General features: G+C 43.0%; 1 protein-coding gene across 3 annotated transcripts in view; it reads right to left on the bottom strand.

The window, feature by feature from the left end:
* chn2 (chimerin 2) overlaps nucleotides 1–22,187 on the bottom strand; it is a 397,580-nt gene that overhangs the window by 28,415 nt on the left and 346,978 nt on the right. For all 3 annotated transcript variants that reach the window (XM_068059521.1, XM_068059512.1, XM_068059531.1), the window contains 2 exons: nucleotides 9,689–9,862; nucleotides 2,951–3,028 (listed from right to left, as the gene is read on the bottom strand). In XM_068059521.1, coding sequence (XP_067915622.1) covers nucleotides 2,951–3,028; nucleotides 9,689–9,862 — 252 coding nt within the window. The remainder of the gene's footprint in view (nucleotides 1–2,950; nucleotides 3,029–9,688; nucleotides 9,863–22,187) is intronic.

Genomic DNA, 22,187 nt, shown 5'->3' with positions numbered 1-22,187 from the left:
CTATGGAGGGATTTGAAAACAAGGATGAGAATTTTGAAATCAAGATGTTGCTTGACTGGTAGCCAATATAAGTCAGCAAACACAAGGGTCATCGGCAAATGGGAGTTGCTGCAAGTAAGAACACGGCAGCTGAATATTTGACGTCACGCTTACGGAGGATACGATGTGGGAGACTGGTCAGGAGTGTGTTAGAATAGTCAAGTCGAGAGGTAACGAAGGCAGGAATGAGGGTTTCAGCAGATGAGCTGAGCTGGAATTAGGTGGTCTTAGAGATGGTGCAAATATGTGGTCAGAAGCTCAGCTCCAGGGTCAAATATGACAAAAAGATTGCGAACAGACTGGTTTAGTCTCAGACTGTTGACAGGGAGAGAGATGGAGCCGGTAGCTAGAGAACGGAGTTTGGGGTGGGGACCAAAAACAATGGCATCAGTCTGAAGCGTCTAATATGCAGCATATTATATTGAAATATTATCACCCATGTGATTTCCATTGATAGTTCTATTCTAGTATTGCCATGAGGCAAATAAATTATGGAATTCAGGTACTAGTATACAGAGCACAGACAACTTTGAAACTATGGTTCCAGTCCAGAATATCACACTGTCAGTAGGTTACGTTGGGCTGAATCTTCCAGACTTCGAAATTTTTTGGGTGTCGGGACCATTTTCAGGTCTTGACCCTGTTCGCAGCAGCGGCAGGACTTCAGGCGCGATTTTTCATGAGCCGGCCAATTAGGAACCCGCCTCTGGGAGCACTATCCAATTAGGGATTCTGGTGTTTTCTGGAGGTGGGAAATGGATGCAGTGCAGCTCGTTGCTTGGGCGGCCTGCAGCCTTCACAATGTCACCAAAGACAGTGCTCTTGAGGGGCGAGCAGCAGGAGTAGCAGGGATGCAATGGAGGTGCCATCATTATCAGCACTAACGGAAATATCAGTCTCCAGGAGGTCCTCATGCTATGGCAAGCCTCTGACATGGGAATGCATCAGCCTTGCCATTTCTTCCAAGTAAACATTAAAAAGCCTTAAAATTGCACACAGGTCTGACTTCTCAATATGCAGCTGCCTCCTGTGTAGCTGGGGTGTTGACACAATGGGGGGGGGGGGGGGCGGGGGGGAGTCTGTATGACGCTGGCAAAATTACCTTGTGCTGGGGGAAAAAAACACTGAAAATTGCTCTCTTAACTGCCCTAATTGGCTTCCCACTGTGGACAAAGGGGTTGCCGGCAACGGACCCAGCTGGCCTCTGGGAAAGGCAGCCAGAGGCGGGAACTCATCAGCAAAGCAGCCTGATGCATTTTTGCTTCAATTTCATTATGCCTGCCCACCCCTCCTCCCCTCTCACACCTCCAAACCCGTCTCCGAAGGCCTGGAAAAATTTCCCCTCATTGAGTCTGCATCGTATGTGAAAAAGGACATAATAGCAGGTTAGGAAACGAAGACTGATTCCCACAGCTACAGTACTCCACATCCCACTTATTCATCCAATAGTCTTTCATTATTTACTCTCATAAACTCTTCCATTTGAAATACTTCTATTCGATCCTACATCCAACCTTCTCTGTTCTAATGCATACATTCCTAGCTTTTGAGGACTCTGATCATAACCACATCTTCTCATTTCTGGTTTCATCCCAATCTAAATTACACCTTTCCATGGCTCCATATGCTTTCTATCATTGGATGCTCAAAATTGCTGTCTTGAAGACCCTCATTTGCCAAGAATGAGGCATATTAATTTCATATGAACATCAATTTCAAACTGTTGCTGGCGTGAAGAGATGACTTGTTCAAAGAGATCAGCAGTGGCTGGAAAAACATTTGCATATTAAGAGTGTGCTTGGAGAGACAAAGAATTGCTCACTAATTCAATTAACAAAGATTGGTCTGAGCAATGGTGATCCACATCTTGACGGTGTAAGAGACAGCACTACACCACCCCCCCACCCCCCACAGAGAGCTTTGAAATCCACAAACCGCAGGAGTAGTTGTTCCCAAATAAGGGGTTAGTCACATAACTTAGCTGCTGGCCAATTTGGAGTTTTGAATTGTGCTCACAGGACAGCTTGAAGACAGAGATGGCAGATTACGACTAAACTTGGAACAAGAGCCTCTCTCCTGTCTGGCTCTCTCTCTTTCACTAATCTCCGGATCCACTGAAGTCACTTAAACCTCAAGAGAGAAAAGACTCCTATATCGAAATAAGTTTTAAAGCATGCCCTGGGCCCCTACAAAACGGCAAGAATTACCGGCAATCAAAGACTCTACATCGAACTCAAAGGACAGTAACTAGAAACCCAGATATTGCCTCAAACTTATCCCCTTTAATCTTTCTATTTTTTCTGTCTCTGTCTGCGTGTGTTTATCGCGTATGCATGCTAGCATGGTCGCGTCGTGTATTTGTGGGCGTTAACCGAATTAGAGTTTAAGATTAATAAACTTCCACCTTTCTTGTTTAAATCTAAGAAAACCTGTCTGATTTGATTTCTTTGCCTTGCAATTGGAAAGCAGTGAACAAGGATTCACTGAGGGGGAGCTAAAAACAGTGTTTTAAAATTAAACCCTGTTACAGTTAAAGCAGGCAAAGGGAAGCCCTAGACCCCTTTCTCACCTGGTCTTAACACTGCACATAGTAATTCAACTGTGGTCAAACAAATGTCTGTGCAAATACACAGTTTCATGACAAATATAAAATTGAAGAAACAGTCATGGAAATATGAACTGAAGTGTACACTGCAAATCAAAAATTAAATTTTTATATTCATGTTTATGATTTTGCAAAAATATAAAAGAAAATCTTCCCCAAGACAAAGCGTGAAATAGAAGCTCGTTAGGATCCCACTATTTTCTCGACAAGTAAAGCTGATGGGAAAATTTACAAAAACTAATAACTTGAAAAGCATATTTGTTTTATATTATAGTTAAAAACCACAAGATAAAATGCTGCACTCACCTCGGTCAAAAGCCATTTTAACATCTTCTATGTGCTCGGTAAATCCAGAGACTCTGTAAAGCCCCTCGGATTTCAAACCTATTTGACAAATGGAAAATTGTTATTTTAGTAATTATTGTGTGTATGATGGGGGGTGATAGTTAATCAAGTTTAAAATAAAAGCCTTCAGTGCACATCTATGAATATTCTCATGTTGGGAATAATACACGTATCCAGAACCCAACACCATACTCCATCCAGGAAGAAGTCAAAATGCCCATTCGTACGCCTACTGGTTTTAGTGGGGAAAATAAGGGCCTATATAATTCCCTCTTCTGTCCACTGAAAATCAAACATGTAGAACAGTCTGTTATTTTCTTCTCTGTGTATTCTTTTTAAAATAGGAAAATGCACTCCACATGAAAAAATAAATTATATGCCATTGATTGCATCGGTAAGCCCACAACACTCAAAGTACAAATTTCATTGAAATATTTTCATTCCATATATAAGTATAATACAGTACACTCTCTTCACCCATACATTTTGCAAATTATATGCTAAACAAACATCCTCCTTGCAACCCAACAGAAAAGCTGTGACCTAATGATCACTACAGGAACAACCAAGGCAATGAGAACACCAATAATTTTTTGGCTTTGATATAACCATGTGCCACACAAGCTTGATTGGCTCACTTTTATTCCTATCTTTTGATAAACTCATAAAATACCCATGGCATAAACAGAAAATATAAGAGGAATCTTCTGGAAATTGTACTCATCTAAAGGCAGACCATAATACACAATGGTTTTTATTTTCCGTGCTATTTAGTCAGATTCATGTGTTGGCTTTTGTAACATAGCCAATATAATGCAGTATACTGTCGCTGTTAAAGATATAATGCAGGAGATTTTGAACATATTACAGATGATCCCTGCATTAGGGTTCTAAGATTCGTAGGATGCAATCAGTCTCAATATTACCATCTATAGAGCCCTTCTTAGCTTTCACCTTCTCTTGGAAGCGGAGACGATCAATGACTTCAAGAGGAGGTTGGATAGACACCTGACAGAAACAGACTTGCAGGACTATGGGGATTGAGGCGGGGAGTGGGACTGACTGCATAGCTCCGTGGAGAGCTGGTACAGACCCGATGGCTGGATTGCCTCTTTCTGTGCTGTAAATGACTATGACTCGACAAGAACACCAACTTGTATTTATACAGTACTTTTAATGTTGTAAAATGATTGAAGGATGATAACAAAAATGTAATCCCTTACTTTTGAAAAATGTTTGCGATAGTCCCTTTTTCAGGTTCCAAATGAACTACAAACTAAAAGCAATGTGGTATAACATGCATATAAAGATATTAATGATATTTGTGATATCTTTCCATGGGTTTACAGTGAAAGAGGCTCTGGATTATAGGTAAACTAAGTCCTTTAAGTATTTATGGACTGTTACTTCTTCTTCCAAACAAGCTAAGAAAAATAGGAAATTATAGGTTTTTGGTTAGCCGAGTTAACAGAAGCACTGTAATCTCAAAATTGTGATCATTGTTTTTGTGTACCACAAACTGCTTTCCCTAGCCACTGACTTCATTCCTCTCCCTGGCAACTGTTTGAGGTTGAACCAAACGGTTTACAACCTTGGTGTCATATTTGATCCCGAGATGAACTTCCAATCACATATCTAAACCATCACTAAGACTGTCTATTTCCACCTCCGTAACACTGTCTGACTCTGCATTTGCCTCAGCTCATCTGCTGCTGAAACTCTCATCAATGCCTTTGATATCTGTTGACTTGACTATTCCAACACACTCCTGGCTGGCCTCTCATGTTCAACTCTCCATAAACCTGAGGTCATCCAAAACTCTGCTGCCTGTGTCCTAACTCACAGCAAGTTCCATTCACTCATCACACCTGTTTGCTGACCTGTACAGGCTCCCGGTTAAGCAACACCTTGATTTTAAAATTCTCACCATTGGATTTCAAAAACCTCCATGTCTTGCCCCACCATATCTTGGCAATCTCCTCCACCTCTACAACCTTCCAAGATATTCAAGCTCTTCCAGTTCTGGCCTCCTGAGTATCCCTGATTTTAATTGTTTTTCCAATTGGCGATCATGCCTTCAGCTGCCAAGCCCTATGCTCTGGAATTCTCTCCGTAAACATCTCCACCTCTTTCCCTCTCTTCCCTCCTTTAAGATGTTCTTTAAAACCTAAATATTTGATCAAACTTTTAGTCATCTGAACCAATTTCTCCAAATGTGGCTCAGTGTAAAACTTTATTTGATAATGCTTCTGTGAAGTGTCATGGGATGCTTTACTATGTTAAAGGCACTATATAAATACAAGTTGTTGTTTTTAGAAAGGATATATAGCTCAGCTGTGAACACAGAGCTTTGTGAAGACTGAGGTGGATGAAACCATTAAATAAGAGTGCTGGTGAGAGTGGGAATTTGAAGCAGAGGAGGGAAGGAGGCGCGAAGTAATTTAAACAAGGGCCAACAGTAAATATATAAATAATCAGGCTAACTATTTGGATCTAAGGTGTTAAAATTAGAATTAACTAAGTGAAGGTTATCATTAACGGAATCTAAATTGCATTAAACATTTGGTATATGTAAATCACAGAATGATTAAGCACAGGAGACCATTCAGCCCATTGTGTCCATGCCCACTTGCTGCAAGAGCGACTTACCTAGTCCCACTCCCTGCCTTATTCCTGTAGCCCTGCAAGTTTTTTCTCTTCATACAATTATCCAATTCTCTTTTGAAGGCCTTGATTGAATCTGCTTCCACCACACTCTTAGGCAGTGCACTGTAGGTCCTGACCACTCAGCACTTAAAAAAGATTTTCCTCATGTTGCCGTTGCTTCTTGTGCTAATCACCGTAAATCAGTGTCTCTGGTTCTTGAGCCCTCCACCAACGGGAACAGATTCTTCCTATGTACTCTCACCAGACTCCTCATGATTTTGAACACCTCTATCAAATCTCCTCTTAATCTTCTCTTCTCCAAGGAGAACAGCCACAGCTTCTCCAACCTATCCACATAACTAAAGTTCCTCATCCTCGCAAATCTTTTCTGCTCCTTCTCTAACACCTTGATATCATTCCTGAAGTGTGATGCTGAGAACTGGACATAATATTCTAGCTGAGACCAAATAAGTATCTTATACAGGTTTATCTTAACTTCTTTGCTTTTGTACTCTGCACCCTTATTTATAGAGCCCAGGATCATGTATGCTTTATTAACCGCTTTCTCAACCTGCCACCTTTAAGATGGAGGGGTTGCACCTCAACAGGGCTGGGATCAAGTCTTCACGGGGAGTTTAACTGGTGCTGTGTTTGCAGGGGGCAGGGTTTAAAGTATTTAAGCATTTTGGCAGAGGGAGGGACACTAGGATGAAGCATTAGAGAGACGATACAAGGTGCATAGATGACTGGAAGAGAATAAAAAGCAGTTTAGTCATAGGAGGGATCAGATTGGAGTGGTGGGAGGGTGGGGGCGGAATGGAGAAATGAGAGGCAGACTAAGGTGGGTTTCAAGTGCATGTGCATTACTGCCCAATGGTAAATATGGTTGGTGAGCTGCAGCCACATAGGATTATGATACAGTGGCAATAATGGAGACTTGGCTCAAACAAGGGGAGCAATTAGCCTTTAATATTCCTGGTTACAATGTATTCAAGAAAGGTGGGGAAGGCAGGAAGGCAAAACAGGAGGGGGCAGTGGCAGTATTGATCAAAGATATAGTTACAGCACTAGAAAGTGATGATGTACCTCAGGGTTCCAAGATGAAATCTATTTGGTTTAAAATAAGGAATAGAGAAGCTAATATGCTGCTGGGTGTATACTATCAGTCACCAAATAGTGGGAAGGAGATAGAGGAGCAAATTTTCAGGCAAACTACAGAAGGATGCAAGAACTTTAGAGTAATGTGATGGGGAACTTCAATTATTCTAATATAGACTTGGAAAAAATAACAGTGTAGGGAGGGAGGATTTTCAGAAATGTGTTCAAGAGAACTTTCTTGATCAGTATGTTTCTCGCCCAAGAAAAGTAGCAGTGCTGGATCTAGTTTTGGGGAATGAAGTGGGGCATGCTTCAGTGGGGGACTATTATACAGTGATCACAATATCATTAGGTTTAGAGTAGTTATGGAAAAGGCCAAGGAAACATCAAATATTCAATTGCAGGAAAGCTAATTTCAGTCAATTGAAGAGAGGTCTGGATTGAAATCAAAGAATGACAGGTAAAACAATGAATGAGTAATGGGATGTCTTCAAAAGAGGAGATAGTTCAGATACACAGTAGACATTCTCATGAGAGGAAAGGAAGGGCATCTAACATTAGAGCTCCCTGGATGACTAAACAAAGAGATTAAAATTAAAGAAAAAGAAAGCTTACGATAAATATTGGATTCATAATTCAGTAGAGAACCAAGCTGAATACAGAAAGTATAGAGGAGAACTGGAAAAGAAAATAAGAGGAGCAGAGTGCAGCAGAATAAATTAGTGACTAACAAAAAGGAACCCAAAAGTCTTTTGTAAATATATAAATAGTAAAAGCACAGTCAAAGGAAGAGTGGTGCTGATTAGGGCACAAAGAGGAGATTTTCTAGTGGAAGTAGAGAGCATGACTGAGGTACTAAATGAATTATTTGCATCTGTCTTCACTAAGCTGTAAATGTCAGAGTAAAAGAACAAGTAGGAGGGCCATTGGACTGAATAAAAATAGATAAAGAGCAAGTACTTAAAAAGGTTGGCAGCACTCAAAGCCGGTCCAGATGGAGTGTATCCCAGGCTGCTGAGGAAAGGGTGGAAATGGCAGAGGCTCTGGCCATAAGCTTCCAATGCTCCATGGATTTGGGAATGGTGGCATAGGGCTAGAGGACTGCAAATGTTACAACCCTATTCAAAAAAAAGGGGAGAGGGATAAACTTGGCAATTATAGGCCAATCAACTTAACGTTGGGCAATTTTTAGAGTAATTAATCCATGACAAAATTAATTGGTAATTGGAAAAATATGGGTTAATAAATAAAACCCAGCATGGATTTGTCAATGGCAACTCGTTTTTGACTAACTTAATTGAGTTTTTTGTTGAAGTGACGGAGAGTATGGTGAAGTCAATGTTATGTAAATGGACTTTCAAAAGACATTTGATAAAGTACCACATAATAGACTTGTTAGCAAAACTGAAGCCCATGAGATTAAAGGTGCAGTGGCTGCATGGATACAAAATTGTCTGATTATCAGAAAGCAAAAGAGTAGTGGTGAATAGTTGTTTTTCAGACTGGAGGAATGTGTACAGTGGTGTCCCCTGAGAGTTCGGTGTTGGGCCCATTGCTCTTTTTGATGTATATTAATGTTTTGGACTTGGGTATACTTTCTATAATTTCAAAGTTTGCAGAGGACACAAAAATGCAATAAACAGTGAGGAGGGTAGTAACAAACTTCAGGAGGACATAGATTGGTAAAATGGGCAGACACATGGCAGGTGAAATATAACTTTGAGAAATGTGTAGTGATTCATCTCGCTAAGAATGAGGAAAGGCAATATAAACTAAATAGTGCAGCTTTAAAGGAGTTGAAGTAACAAAGATATCTGTGGGAATATGTACACAGATCTTTGTAACTGGCAGGACAATCTGTTAAAAAAAGGCATATGGTATGCTTGGCATTTTAACAGAGGCACAGAATACAAAAGCAAGAAAGTTATGCTAAACTTTTATAAAATACTGGTTAGGCCCCAACTGAAGTAATGTGGTCAATTCTGTGGACCTCACTTTAGGAGGGATAAATCCTTAGAAAGGGTGCAGAAGAGATTTACTAGAAATGAAAGACTTCAGTTACATGGAGACACTAGAGAACGGAGCAGAGAAGACCAAGGGTTGAGTTTATAGAGGACTTTGAAATCTTAAAAGGTGTTGATAGAGTAAATAAGGAGAAACTGTTTCCAGTGGCAGAAGGGTCAGTAACCAGAAAGCATAGATTTAAGATAATTGGCAAAAGAACTGGAGGCAACATGAGAAAAAAAAATACGGCGAGTTGATGATGATTTGGAATGCACTGCCTGAAATGTTGATGGAAGCAGATTCAATAATAAATTTCAAAAGAGAATTGGATAATTACTTGAAAAGTAAAAAAAATTGCTGGGCTACGGGGAAAGAGCAGGGGAGGAGGACTAACTGGCTCCTTCAGAGGGCCAGCACAGGCAAGATTGGCCAATTGGTCACCTTCTTTGTTGTATCATTCTATGATTCTATAATGGTTGAAATAAATAATCCAACAAATTAAGGTGCATAACTTATGGGTGTCACAGGATCACTCTATTTATGGTTTTCCCCATACCATTATTCCCCTTTATGTATGCCATTAATATGCACTGTGGTTATGATATGACAATATGAAATGTTAATATAAGATGAAAGAAAACATGTCTAGTTTTCTATGAATATGTCTATGAATAGGATGGGAATAGAGGGATACGGTCCCCGGAAGTGCAGAAGGTTTTAGTTTAGGCAGGCTTCAAGATCGGCCCAGGCTTGGAGGGCTGAATGGCCTGTTCCTGTGCTGTACTGTTCTTTAGTTCGTACCTGTTGGAATTATATCAAAGTCTCACTGCTTCACTGGCAATGCAAGGCAGGCGTAACTAAAATGCATCAACTGTCTTTCGGTGCAGTATAAACAAGCAAAACATTAAACTAAAATGATATTTTACAGCCTAATTAAGAGTGTGCTCAAACCTCGTGCTTCAATCTCTCGAATACACATATCCACCACCATGGGCCTCTGTGTGTTGTGCGCTTTTACCAAAGTTGTCAAGTCACAACTGTACACCTTCTTGATTCTCTTGAGGTCAGGCTGGCAGTCATTGGGTACAAATTTTGAACACTGCTTATGTACATTCAGCCCACAGTCTGGAACAAAAATCAACAGAAGTATAATTAGTGCTTTTTTTCATGTGGCCCAGAAGCACTGTTACTGCATTATCAATCACAAAGTGAATACTTTTGCTGTGTATTTGCTCAGATGTTCTGGTTTCATCATAACATCACATACCAGCAAGCCATACTTTCAGTATTGGCCTGCTCAAGCCAGACCAATTTCATGTAAGTTGCTTCCAACTCTTAAATGAATAGTGGATGCCTGGAGGGAGAAATAGTAAGGAAAGGCTTCTTTTTTATAAAAATTAGAACAGATAGATCAGTTTAGAATAGATAAAAGGCAATTAGAGTTAAATTTATTTTTTCAAAAATGAGAGAGGGTATACGAAAGAGGGGAGAAGGGCAAAAAACATTTACGTTCTTTCACTTTTAATTAAAATTGTGTTTCAAGCAATTCTTTTTGTAGTTTATGATTAGTATTACAGTTGACATACACATAGTTTTTTTTACTGTAATATTGGTGTTTGTTAGAGCGTGGACCTGCCAGTAGGAATACAAGTGTGAACTGTAATCCAGTGCAATTTAAGTACAATATTTTAAACTGAAAAGACAACAGTAAAATAAGATTGTAACATATAGGTGAGTTGTGACTTATACATCAGATTTTATTACATTATTATTTCTATATTAGAAAAAGTGGTTTCAGACAAAGGCAAAAGTCTCACTAGTGATCATAATGCCTCCTTCATGAGCCAGTAGCCAAAAACAAAGTATTTCAAAATTAACAAAGGGGCGTAGAAAGAGAAAGAATTCTGCAATTCACATTGTGTTTTGTTCCTAACCACTGATGTATGACACGTTACTGAGAAATGTGGTACATTAGCATTTTTGGCTCATATCAAGAACTGTGGGCAATCCTCAATTTTCAAGTTTCACTGCTTTATACAGTAAAAACTTTCATTTCAGATGAGTTTCACTTGGCAGGAAAAGCAGTTCTGTGGGTTGTTTGACAGAATACTCAGGAAAAACATAAATAGTATTCAATGAAAGTAGCAACAAGCATTACACAAATAATTATACAATCCTAATAAGCACTTTCTCTGACACTGACATTTTCCAGAAATTGAGATATTAGGGTTGAAACTTCAATACATAGGGAGTGTATAAGAATAAAAATATAAATCGATAATTATATACATTTTATTGCAAGTACACACCTGTCTAGACAATATATAATCATCTACAACACCAGAGGCGCAAGGGGAGAGCCAACTGTGCAACAGCCCCAACAAACAAATTTCTCTGCAGCACCTGTGGAAGAGCCTGTCACTCCAGAATTGGCCTTTATAGCCACTCCAGGCGCTGCTTCACAAACCACTGACCACCTCCAGGCGCGTATCCATTGTCTCTCGAGATAAGGAGGCCCAAAAGAAAGAACAACATTTGAGCAAGAAGGAAAATAGGTTAAAGTCAATAGCAGTATAGATGATAGTTTACTTATTAGCAGTTACCTTTATCTAAATTTCTACTGGATCCAAATTGACACCAGGTGACTAGAGAACACTGACTCCAACATCAATACCAAGGAGGAAGATGTGTTCTATTCGTTTCTTCTGCTTCAACAAACACTGACAATTCTTAGTATGGGGGCATGGAGAAGAGAGCAGAGCGAACCTGGGAAGAGCACTATAGCCAGGCCCTACTACAGCAGATAAAATGGGTGTATCCAGGGATGCACCATGGATCCTTATTTATTTATTGATACAGATACTGAAACAGGCCCTTTGGCCCACCGGGTCTGTGCCGACCATCAACCACCCATTTATACTAATCCTACATTAATCCCATATTCCTACCACATCCCCCCCTTCCCTCAATTTCCCGACCACCTACCTATACTAGGGGCAATTTATAATGGCCAATTTACCTATCAACCTGCAAGTCTTTGGCGGTGGGAGGAAACTGCAGCACCCGGCGAAAACCCACGCAGTCACAGGGAGAACTTGCAAACTCCGCACAGGCAGTACCCAGAATTGAACCCGGGTCGCTGGAGCTGTGAGGCTGCGGTGCTAACCAGGTCTTTCATGTACTTGAGTTTGGCTGTGCGTATTCAAGAAAAAAATTAATCACAAAAATACAGAACTTAGATGAACTATTGTTTACCTGATCCCAAGTTGCATGAAAATGACACAGGGATTGCAATGTGCGATTAACCTGCACCCGTTGATTGCAATGTAGGCAGAAAGCCAAATTTGCACTGCCTGCTCATTTCAATAATTTCAGCATCCAGCATCACCATGCTGTTGATTGGCTGGATGCAACAGCAGGGGCCAATATCGTGAGTGGCTAGCACATGATTAAAGCGAGCCTTCAGCTTTTAAAGAGAAGGTGCATTGCGGCTGGAGCAGGTGCTGGCAGTCATGCAAGAAGTGAATCTGACCTGGGAAACATTGAAGAATGGCACAACATGGGAGAAAGCAGCGTCCAAAGTTTTCAGCTGCTGCACTGGAGGCCTTGGTGGGGGAGCTGGAGAGGAGGAAAGACATCCTCTATTTGCAAGGGGCCAGGAGACCCTCCAGTCACATGCTCCAAAGGCAACGGGAACAGATGGCCGTGGAGGTCAATGCCACGAGTCAAGCCCCGAGGACCAGGATGCATCACTGCAAGAGGCTCAATAACTTTACGAGTGGTCAAGGTCAGTTAATGAATCTGCAAATGTCCTATCCCGCATCACTACCCTGAGACACCTCTCAATTCACCACACCCATCATTTACCTACCAACAATCATGATCAACCAGGTCACATAACCTGCCAATCATATGCACCACTGCACCCTCACACACATATATCACAGCTTGCACACACTGCCAGCTATTCAACTGTGACAGCCACATCAGCCAAACACAATGAATGAAACTCACCGATGCACTTTCCTCACTCTTGCAGGACAAGGTGGGGCATAACCACAGGGAGCAGGACGGGAAAAGGTGTGCCTGCATATCCTAACCTGGGGGAGATGGTACTGCCCCTTTATGGGACACCTCCAGCTGTGGCCCTGGCCAGTGGCAGGGCTGCAACTAATCGAAGATGATGGCATGCTCATACCTAATCCTCATTCTCCCATCCCACTTTCACCTCAACCCACAATATCTTCTGATTTACAAACTGCAGATGGCCTAAGTATGCAACCTGTTACTTTCTTCTTTCCAATCACTACAACTGTACTATTGTGCTATTCTGCTTTCCGGTACCCAACAAGCCAGGAAGTGGAGGAACAGCAAGAAAACAGTGATGAAGAAGATGCATCGTCACACAATTTCACAGTCACGGCTCAGACACTGACACAGCAAGTAATTTAGAGGATAGCATACAGGCAGGATCTGCATATGGGGGGCTGGATTTAATGGCCTCCCCCCCACCCCGGGGACGGGCTAGGAGGTGGGGGCCCATAGAATTGAGAAGGCAGAGGGCCTAATGCCTTCCTGTTGCACCGTGATTGAGTCAGGGCGGGAAAGGCCGAAGACATTCTTCCTGGCAGAGGCCAATTGAGTGAGGCCCTGAAGTGACCAATCAGTAGCCACTTAAGGGCCTCTCGCTGCTGCCGTTGGAATTAAGCCAGCGGGGGGTGGGGAGGTGGTGGCGGGGCCTTCTCCATGTGGGGATGTGGGGCATTCCCCCAGCGAAATGAGCGATAGGCCTGTTCCCAGGCGTCCTATAATACTGGCAGTGGCCACCATTCCTGATAACGCTGCCTATACTACTGAGCAGCCAGCCTTCTGGCTGGCAGCTCTTGGAACGGGATCCCCATCTTTAAAGGGACAGGGATCCCAGTGCCAGGCACTTCAGTGCCTGAACGCCACTGAAATGCGCTGCGGGGGTGGGGTGGGGGTGCTCCGGAAGGCCGAGGTGGGGTTCAGCTCGTCTTTTCGGCCCAGTGCCAGGAGCCCCATCAGCATGAATGCATCCAGCCCAGTGAGACACCAGGCACATGGAACCTACAGCCAGGGCACCGGGCAAGAATAGCACAGGTGCCAGTGTGCCGGCGGGACAGATCACGCACAAGCTCTGCTGAAAAGAACTCAGATGAGCACTCCGATGGGGCAGCCTACAGAAGATCGCTGATGACTATGCACCACAATATGCTTGGTGCATTGGAAAGCCTTCTAGAAAGCCTGTGGTCAATGTCAAGAAGCATAGAGTCCAACACCAACTTGGCATGAAGCTTTGCGCAGAGTTTGGAGCCCATCCTTTCCAGCATGGAAGTGGTGGCCAACTCCATTTGCACAGTTGTGGACCCAACCATGATGCTGATAGCTGATGTCGCAGCTTTCACTGCAGCGCAAGCAGCAGTCACCCAATATCTGAGTGCTGAAGCGGAAGCTCAGACAGCTGTCATGACAGCTGAGACGGCTGCCATCATGGCTGTGGATTACACTGTGTAAATGGACTTGCAGGGTAGTACAGCAGAAGAGCAATCTGTCCAACAGATTGCTAGGATTGCTGAGACGCCACCTGTAGGAGTGGAGCACGAACCTGCTGTCCGCTCTCAGGAGGACAGCATTCGACTCCCCAACCCTGCCATTCCACAAGTGCCCTTGTGGTTGCCTTTCAGCCAGCCAGCTTTAGACTGCTGCCTCCCATGCCAAAGTGATGCAGTCCACAAACAGGACTTCTAGGTCACCCTCCAAGGCCATCTGCAGTCCCCTCTACTGAAAGTAAGCAGCCTTCTACCAGCCATGCTGCAGCCATTGGGTTAGCACTTCGTAGGGCATGAGGACATGCACAAAGGTGATTAGTAGACTTTTGTACGCAATTTTGTAAAATTTCATTTACAAATTTGGTTTGGAATTTTTTTTGTGGTGGCTTTTATTTTACATTGTAGCCAAGTGGATGCTGTAATGGTCAGTGACAGAGGGAAGGTAAGAAAACGTCTTTTAAGATGTATCTAGACAGATACATGAATGGGCATGAAGCAAAGAGATACAGACCCTTAGAAAATAGGCGACAGGTTTAGATTTAGGATCTGGATCGGCGCAGGCTTGGAGGGCCGAAGGGCCTGTTCCTGTGCTGTAATTTTCTTTGTTCTTTTTGGGACTTTTGGTAAATAGGGAATTGGAGTTGTGGATATCAGATATCTCCTCCCTCCCAGAAGGGAGACACACACATTCCAAACCCAGAAAAGCAAAATATCTGTTCTGTTCCCACTCCAATCAAACAAGATTTCTATAACATTCCAGTAATATTTTTCTTTTTCACCACCCCAAACAGCAAGCTGTCTTAACTCCTGCTATCCCCCAAATAAGGAAAGCATTCATTTTTCTATTTACTTATTTATTCATTCAGGGGATGTGGGCATCTTTGGCTAGGCATTTATTGGCCATCCCTAACTGCCCTTGAGAAAGTGCTGGTGAGCCATCTTCTTGAACCGCTGCTGTCCTTGAGCTGTAGGTACACCAATAGTGCTGTTAGGAAAAGAGTTCCAGGATTTTGACCCTGCGACAGTGAAGGAATGGTGATATAGTTCCAAGTCAGGATGGTGTGTGGCTTGGAGGGGAACTTGCAGGTGTTTGTGGTCCTATGAATCTGCTGCCCTTGTCCTTCTAGGTGGTAGAGATTGCGGGTTTGGAAGGTACTGTCGAAGGAGCCTTGGTGCGTTGCTGCAGTGCATCTTGTGGATGGTACACACTGCTGCCACTGTGTGTCAGTGGTGAAGGGAGTGAATGTTGAAGGTGGTAAATGGGGTGCCAGTCAAGCGGGCTGCTTTGCCCTGGATGGTGTTGACTTTCTTGAGTGTTGTTTGGGATGCATGCATCCAGGCAACTGGAGAGTATTCCATCACACTCCTGACTTGTGCCCTTTTAGATGGTGGACAGGCATTAGGGAGACAGGAGGTGAGTTATTCGCCGCAGAATTCCTAGCCTCTGACCTGTTCTTGAAGGCACAACCTTTAATATGGCTACTCCAGTTCAGTTTCTGGTTAATGGTAACGTCTGGATGTTGATAGTGGGGGATTCAGCGATGGTAATGCCATTGAACGTCAAGGGGTGATGGTTAGATTCTCTCTTGTTTGAGATGGTCAATGCCTGGCACTAGTATGGTGCGAATGTTACTTGCCACTTATCAGCCCAAGCCTGGATGTTGTCCAGGTCTTGCTGCTTCTGGATACGGTTTGCTTCCGTATCTGAGGAGTTGTGAATGCTGCTGAACACTGTGCAATCATCAGCAAACATCCCCACTTCTGACCTTATGTCGCACAGAAGGTCATTGGTGAAGCAGTTGCAGATAATTGGGCCTAGGACACTTCGCTGAGGAACTCCTGCAGTGATCTCCTGGGACTGAGATGATTGACCTCCAACAACCACTGCCATCTTCCTTTGTGCTAGGTATGACTCCAACCAGCAGAAAGTTTTCCCCGACTCCAGTTTTGCTAGGGTTCCTTGATGCCATACTTGGTCAAAGGCTGCCTTGATGTCAAGGGCAGTCACTCTCACCTCATTTATTTATTCTCTAACTCTAGCTTCCCCTGTCACACACTTAAATAAATGATGTTCTGCGGCTACCCTGTGTGTGTGTGTGTGTGTGTGTGTGTGGGGGGGGGGGGGGGTGAGGGCAGGGGGAGAGAGGGAGGGGGGTGGAATATAAAAAAATCCTGTTATTTTTGTTATTGGTTCTTCATATAATTGTGCCAGTTCTCTATTTCAAAGGATAGTGATATCATTTTAGACTACTTTTTTGTATTAACACAATAAATTCCAAAAAAACTTGTTCAACTTGTTCCAATCAAACATTGAAGGTCTGAGTTAGACAGTACCACACATAATATTCTTCTAATCCTCTTTATGTTTTGATTAAAATCTGAGATAAGATTCTTATCAAAGCACACATTACTCTTAAAGTAACAAATAGCCAAAGGCTCTGATCATTAAGCTATTTGTTTTAGACCAAAAGTGAAAAAGTTGTCAACATCACAGTTGTGTGGATTTTCCACATTCCGTTTTAATTATAATTCAGGTGATAGCTTTTGATCTAGAAATTAAAGGAATTAACTTCCACAATTTTAATGTACAAATTGGTATTTCAACCTATATCAGTTTAGTTACAGAAAGTGCTGGAAATACTCAGCAGATGTGGCAGCATCTGTGTAGAGAGATACAGAGTTTATGTTTCAGGTCTGTGACCTTTCATCAGAACCGGCAAAAGTTAGAAATGTAATAAGCTCTGAGCAAGTGGGGGGGGGGGGGGGGGAAGAAGAACAAAGGGAAAGTGTGAGATAGGGTGGAGGGCAGGAGAGATTAAATGACAGAGACATCACAGAACAAAGGCAAAGAAAGTGGTAATAGTTGTCGTAAAAGACAAAGCATTAGTTCAGGACGTCAGAGATGCTCCATCCATCAATATCAGCGACCACGCTCTGGAAGTGGTTCAAAAGTTCACCTATCTAGGCTCAACTATCACCAGTAACCTGTCTCTCGATGCAGAAATCAACAAGCGCATGGCAAAGGCTTCCACTGCTACGTCCAGACTGGCCAAGAAAGTGTGGGAAAATGGCGCACTGACACGGAACACAAAAGTCCAAGTGTATCAAGCCTGTGTCCTCAGTGCCTTGCTCTACGGCAGAGAGGCGTGCACAACGTATGTCAGCCAAGAGCGACGTCTCAATTCATTCCATCTACGCTGCTTCCGGAGAATCCTTGGCATCAGGTGGCAGGATCGTATTTCCAACACAGAAGTCCTCTAAGCGGCCAACATCCCCAGCTTATACACACTACTGAGTCAGTGGCGCTTGAGATAACTTGGCCGTGTGAGCCGCATGGAAGATGGCAGGATCCCCAAGGACACATTGTACAGCGAGCTCGTCACTGGTATCAGACCCACCGGCCGTCCATGTCTCCGCTTTAAAGACGTCTGCAAACGCGACATGAAGTCCTGTGACATTGATCACAAGTCGTGGGAGTTAGTTGCCAGCGACTGCCAGAGCTGGCGGGCAGCCATAAAGGCAGGGCTAAAGAGTGGCGAGTCGAAGAGACTTAGCAGTTGGCAGTAAAAAGACAGAAGCGCAAAGGGAGAGCCAACTGTGTAACAGCCCCATCAACCAATCTTATCTGTAGCACCTGTGGAAGAGTCTGTCACTCTAGAATTGGCCTTTATAGCCACTCCAGGCACTGCTTCACAAACCACTGACCACCTCCAGGCGCTTACCCATTGTCTCCCGAGACAAGGAGGCCAAAGAAGAAGAAGAAGAAAGTTCAGAGAGAGTGTTAATAGCAGAATAATGAACTACTCTGTCTGAAAGCAAAAACATGAAAAACAAGTTTAAGACCTGGTGATGATCTGAAATTGTTGAACTCAAAGTTGAGTCCAGAACGCTGTAAAGTGCCTGGATTAATGCTTTATCTTTTACAACTATTAGCACTCCCTGTGCCTCTTGGTTCCATGACATCTCTGTCATTTAATCTCTTCTGCTCTATCACACACATTCCCTTTTGCTCTTCTTCCCCACCCCCACCACTTGCTCAGAGCCTATTACATTTCTAACTTTTGCCAGTTCTGATGAAAGGTCACAGACCTGAAATGTTAACTCTTGTTTCTTTCTTCACAGATGCTGCCAGACCTGCTGAGTATTTCCAGCACTTTGTTTTTATTTCAGATTTTCAGCATCATTTTCAGTATTTTGCTTTTATATCAGTTTAATTCAATGATTTAAATTGCTTGTGAGCACATTCATGTAAATTACATGTGTTTCCTGTAATCCGAATATATTAGTTCTGTCCCCATTGCCAATGTCTGGTTATGCTGGAGCCAACAGATCAATTTAGCTTGGAAACTTGTTAATGGGGCATGGAGTTCAGCAGACATGGATGGAGTTTCCTTCTGATTAGGTGCTGTAAATCCCGTTGAGTTCCACTTCTACAAAATATTATTTGTATATTCTAAGTAAGATCATCCAAAGCAATATTTTAATTTATTATGTTTGTTTGAAAACCTTGACCAAAATTTTTCGTTGGGTGGGAGGCCCTGCCCACCGGCCGAAAAGTTAGTGGCGAGCCTGCCTCCCTGGGCCTGGAGAGCTAGGCCAGGATTTTTTGCTCCCCAGGCCTTTAATTGGTCTTGGGCAGGATGTCCACCTTCTTGAGACAGGAAGTCCCGCCTAATGGAGCTGCCGACCAATCAGCGGATCAGCAGCTCTTAGACCCAGCAGCACCACCAGAGGCAGTGGCCATTTCTGGGACTACACCCAGCCATCGCAAGCAAGGTTAAGGATGGCCTCAGAAGAAAGATAAGTTTTTAGAGCCTTGCCAGGGGACAATTGGCTGGGCCCCGGCAAGGCAAGGGGGTAAGGGAGTTTTTGGGGGGAAGAGGGTAAGGGGGTTTTTGGGGGGGTGGGTGGGGAGGAAGTGTTGTGCATTGAGGGCAGTTAGGGCTTCAGGGACAGCCCCCCCACCCCAGGCCGCCTTGTTTTACCAGGTGGGGTTCTTGAGGCTTTTGCCGTCCAGCCACTGAGGGTAAAATACCTGCGGTGGGAGGAGGCCCTTGAGTGCCAGTTAATTGGCTCTTAAGGGCCTTGATTGGCCTGGGGCAGGTAGGTCATTTATTGCCGCTGCCACTCCATGTAAAATTGCAGCATGGGCGAGAATGGCCCCCTGCCTCCCACTCAATTTTACACCCCCACCCCGCAACAGCCCGCTCATTTGGGGGCCATAAAATTCAAAATAAGTAGAGCTTGCTTCAAGTCAAAAAAAAAACTGTAAATGCTGGAAATCTGAAATAAAAATAGAAAATACTGGAAATACACAGCAGGGCAGTCAGCATCTATCAAAAGCAACAGTGGCCCAGACTTTGCTCTCAGCAGTGAAGGAATGGTGCTCCCTGTTCACCTAGCTGACAGCTGCTCACAGACTTTAAACAGGCTTGTCAGTGGAGATTTCCTCTATTCCAGCATCTTTTCCAGCACAGCACCCTCTACAGGGGATTTGTAGCATCTGTGAGCAGGGAAAGCAACAGCAAGACTTGTCAACCAATCAGACTGAAAAATCCTCACTGGCACATACAGATTGCAAACCAGGAAATTAAAAAAAAAAGGATGGATAAATTAGATTTAAATGATGTGCAGAAAACCAAATAAAAACTGGGAAATACAAATGGATTAAGAGAGAGAGGGATAAAAAAAAGACAGGCAGAAAAAGTAAAAAAAAAAAATTTATTTTGATTTTTGTTTTAATCTCCAACACCAATCTTTTTCCTGAAGGAATGAGATTCCACACTTGTAAAATTGATTTTTCAGCACCAGCTACCAGTTGTTTGGCAGTAATTATCACTTACCACACTGTTAAAAACTCACTTACGCCTGAATGTACCAGGCCTAAACTTTTCAGTCATTTTTAATGTGTAACTAGTGGACAAGTCGACCAAGATCAGGCGGTTACAGTCACTTCACTATCAAGTATATCAGCACATCCTGTGGAGAAGCAGGGTATCTCTGACAGCAACTTCTAGATTTCCTCATTTAACGGTGCATGTACAAATCCCAGAAGTTGCTATCAGCTTTCTTCCATTATAAACGATAATCACTGATAGCCTCACCGTTACTCTCACCACAAACTCCAGAGCATTATGACCTTTGAAAGGTACATAACTGTAACGTCATAACACACGTTTTCTCTTTACAGACTGTCACACATGAAAAGTGCAGCAATGAAAATACAGAACCAAACTGAAGAGTTACCAAAAAAAAAAAGATTTTTCCTTTTAAAAGTGAACAATGTGCGGCAAAATGGACTTGGCCTGTATATTCAAACGGTGTTTCTGTCTGTTAAGGACACATTCCAGTTTAAAAGGTGTCAATTACACCCATCCTGAAACCATCAAGAAACATTCCTGAATTGAATGGGTTCTTCCAAAACAAGAAGGTGTGAAATACAGGGAGGGGGCCATGCGTCTCCCAACAGAGGCTCAAGTGAGAGATTTTTATCTTAAAAGATAGCTCTCTGGAGAGAGTGAGAGATCACAAGAACATCACAGACAGTAAGTCCAGCCAATGGCCGTGGAAAGGCCACCCAAAACAGGAAAGGAGCCCTGCTGCTAATTCTATACTTCAACTTGGTGCAGCAGAGAACTGAAAGTGACCACCGCCTCTAGTCTGAGGTCTTAACCACAAGAAAACTGCAAACACCCAGGCCTGCAACTTTGAAAGAGAAGCTGTCCTCCGAGAAGATTCAACAGGTTTACCATGAACCCCTAACACCTACCTCACTTCAAACCACTTACTCTTTTCCTCTCTATCTACTCCTGTGTGTGTGTGAGAGAGACGGAATGCATGCGTGGGTGTGGTTACAACCATTTTGGGAATTAATATTGCTCAATAAATAGTTAATCATCTGTTTTAAACCTACAAGAAAATCTGTCACTGTCCATTTATTTGACAAATAAACACACCCCGGGTTAAAACCCTAGCAACAAAAACACTGCTGTGGTCAGCTGGGAGGTGAACAGTGGGAACAAGCTACACCATCACCCACCTGGCCGTAACAAGATGCACACTGACCTGCTGTGTATTTCCAGCACTTTTCTGCTTCAGTTCAGCCATTTCATTTTCTAGGAAAGATCAGATGTAATGCTCTTGTGGCAAGACAATTTCTATGATACCTTCTATTAATAGTGAGGATAAAAACAGAATTTGCTATTCAGTGGAAGGACTTTGCGCCTACAGATATTCAAAAAATTACCAGAAGGAACTCCTGTGAAGCGTAATTAGCCAATTACGAATTTTTCTCTCTTTACCCTTATACTTTATTTTGCACTCTTAGTGTTTTGTTGAATTTTTCTATTTCATATTTCTGCCTGACTATAAATCGGTTTATTAGCTGTTCAATCCGAAAAAAAAATCTGATCTGAGTTTGATATGTCATTCTAAAGTGACTGTTGTAGCACTGCATAAAACTACTTTTAATCTGGTAATAAATTATTGCAATAGGGTCATTTTTATCCTTTGGTCAAACAAATCTGCAATGTCAGATTATTCTAAAAGTAGAATTTTTGGATCAGAAGGAGCAAAGTCCACTTATGGAAACTGGTGTTAAACTTTTGAGAAACACGTATCTATAAAAATGCATTTATAGGCTGCAATTCTACGCCCCTCCCCCTGCAGAAGTGAGCTGGTGGCGGGCGGAAAATTGAGTGGGAGGCAGGGAGTGCTGTTCCCGACGTCTTCCTGCCCCTGCTGCAGATTTACGAGAAACGACCCGCCTGCTCCAGGCCAATCAAGGCCTTCAAGCAGCCAATTAACTGCCACTTAAAAGCCTCCTCCCACCGCTGCTGGTATTTTACCAGCAGCCGGTGGGTGCTGAGGTCCCCCAGGAG

Source organism: Heterodontus francisci, chromosome 2 (assembly GCF_036365525.1).
Source record: "Heterodontus francisci isolate sHetFra1 chromosome 2, sHetFra1.hap1, whole genome shotgun sequence".
Taxonomy (NCBI): Eukaryota; Metazoa; Chordata; class Chondrichthyes; order Heterodontiformes; family Heterodontidae; genus Heterodontus; species Heterodontus francisci.
The sequence above is the reverse complement of the archived record's forward strand: the minus strand, read 5'-3'. Positions and strand labels throughout refer to the sequence as shown.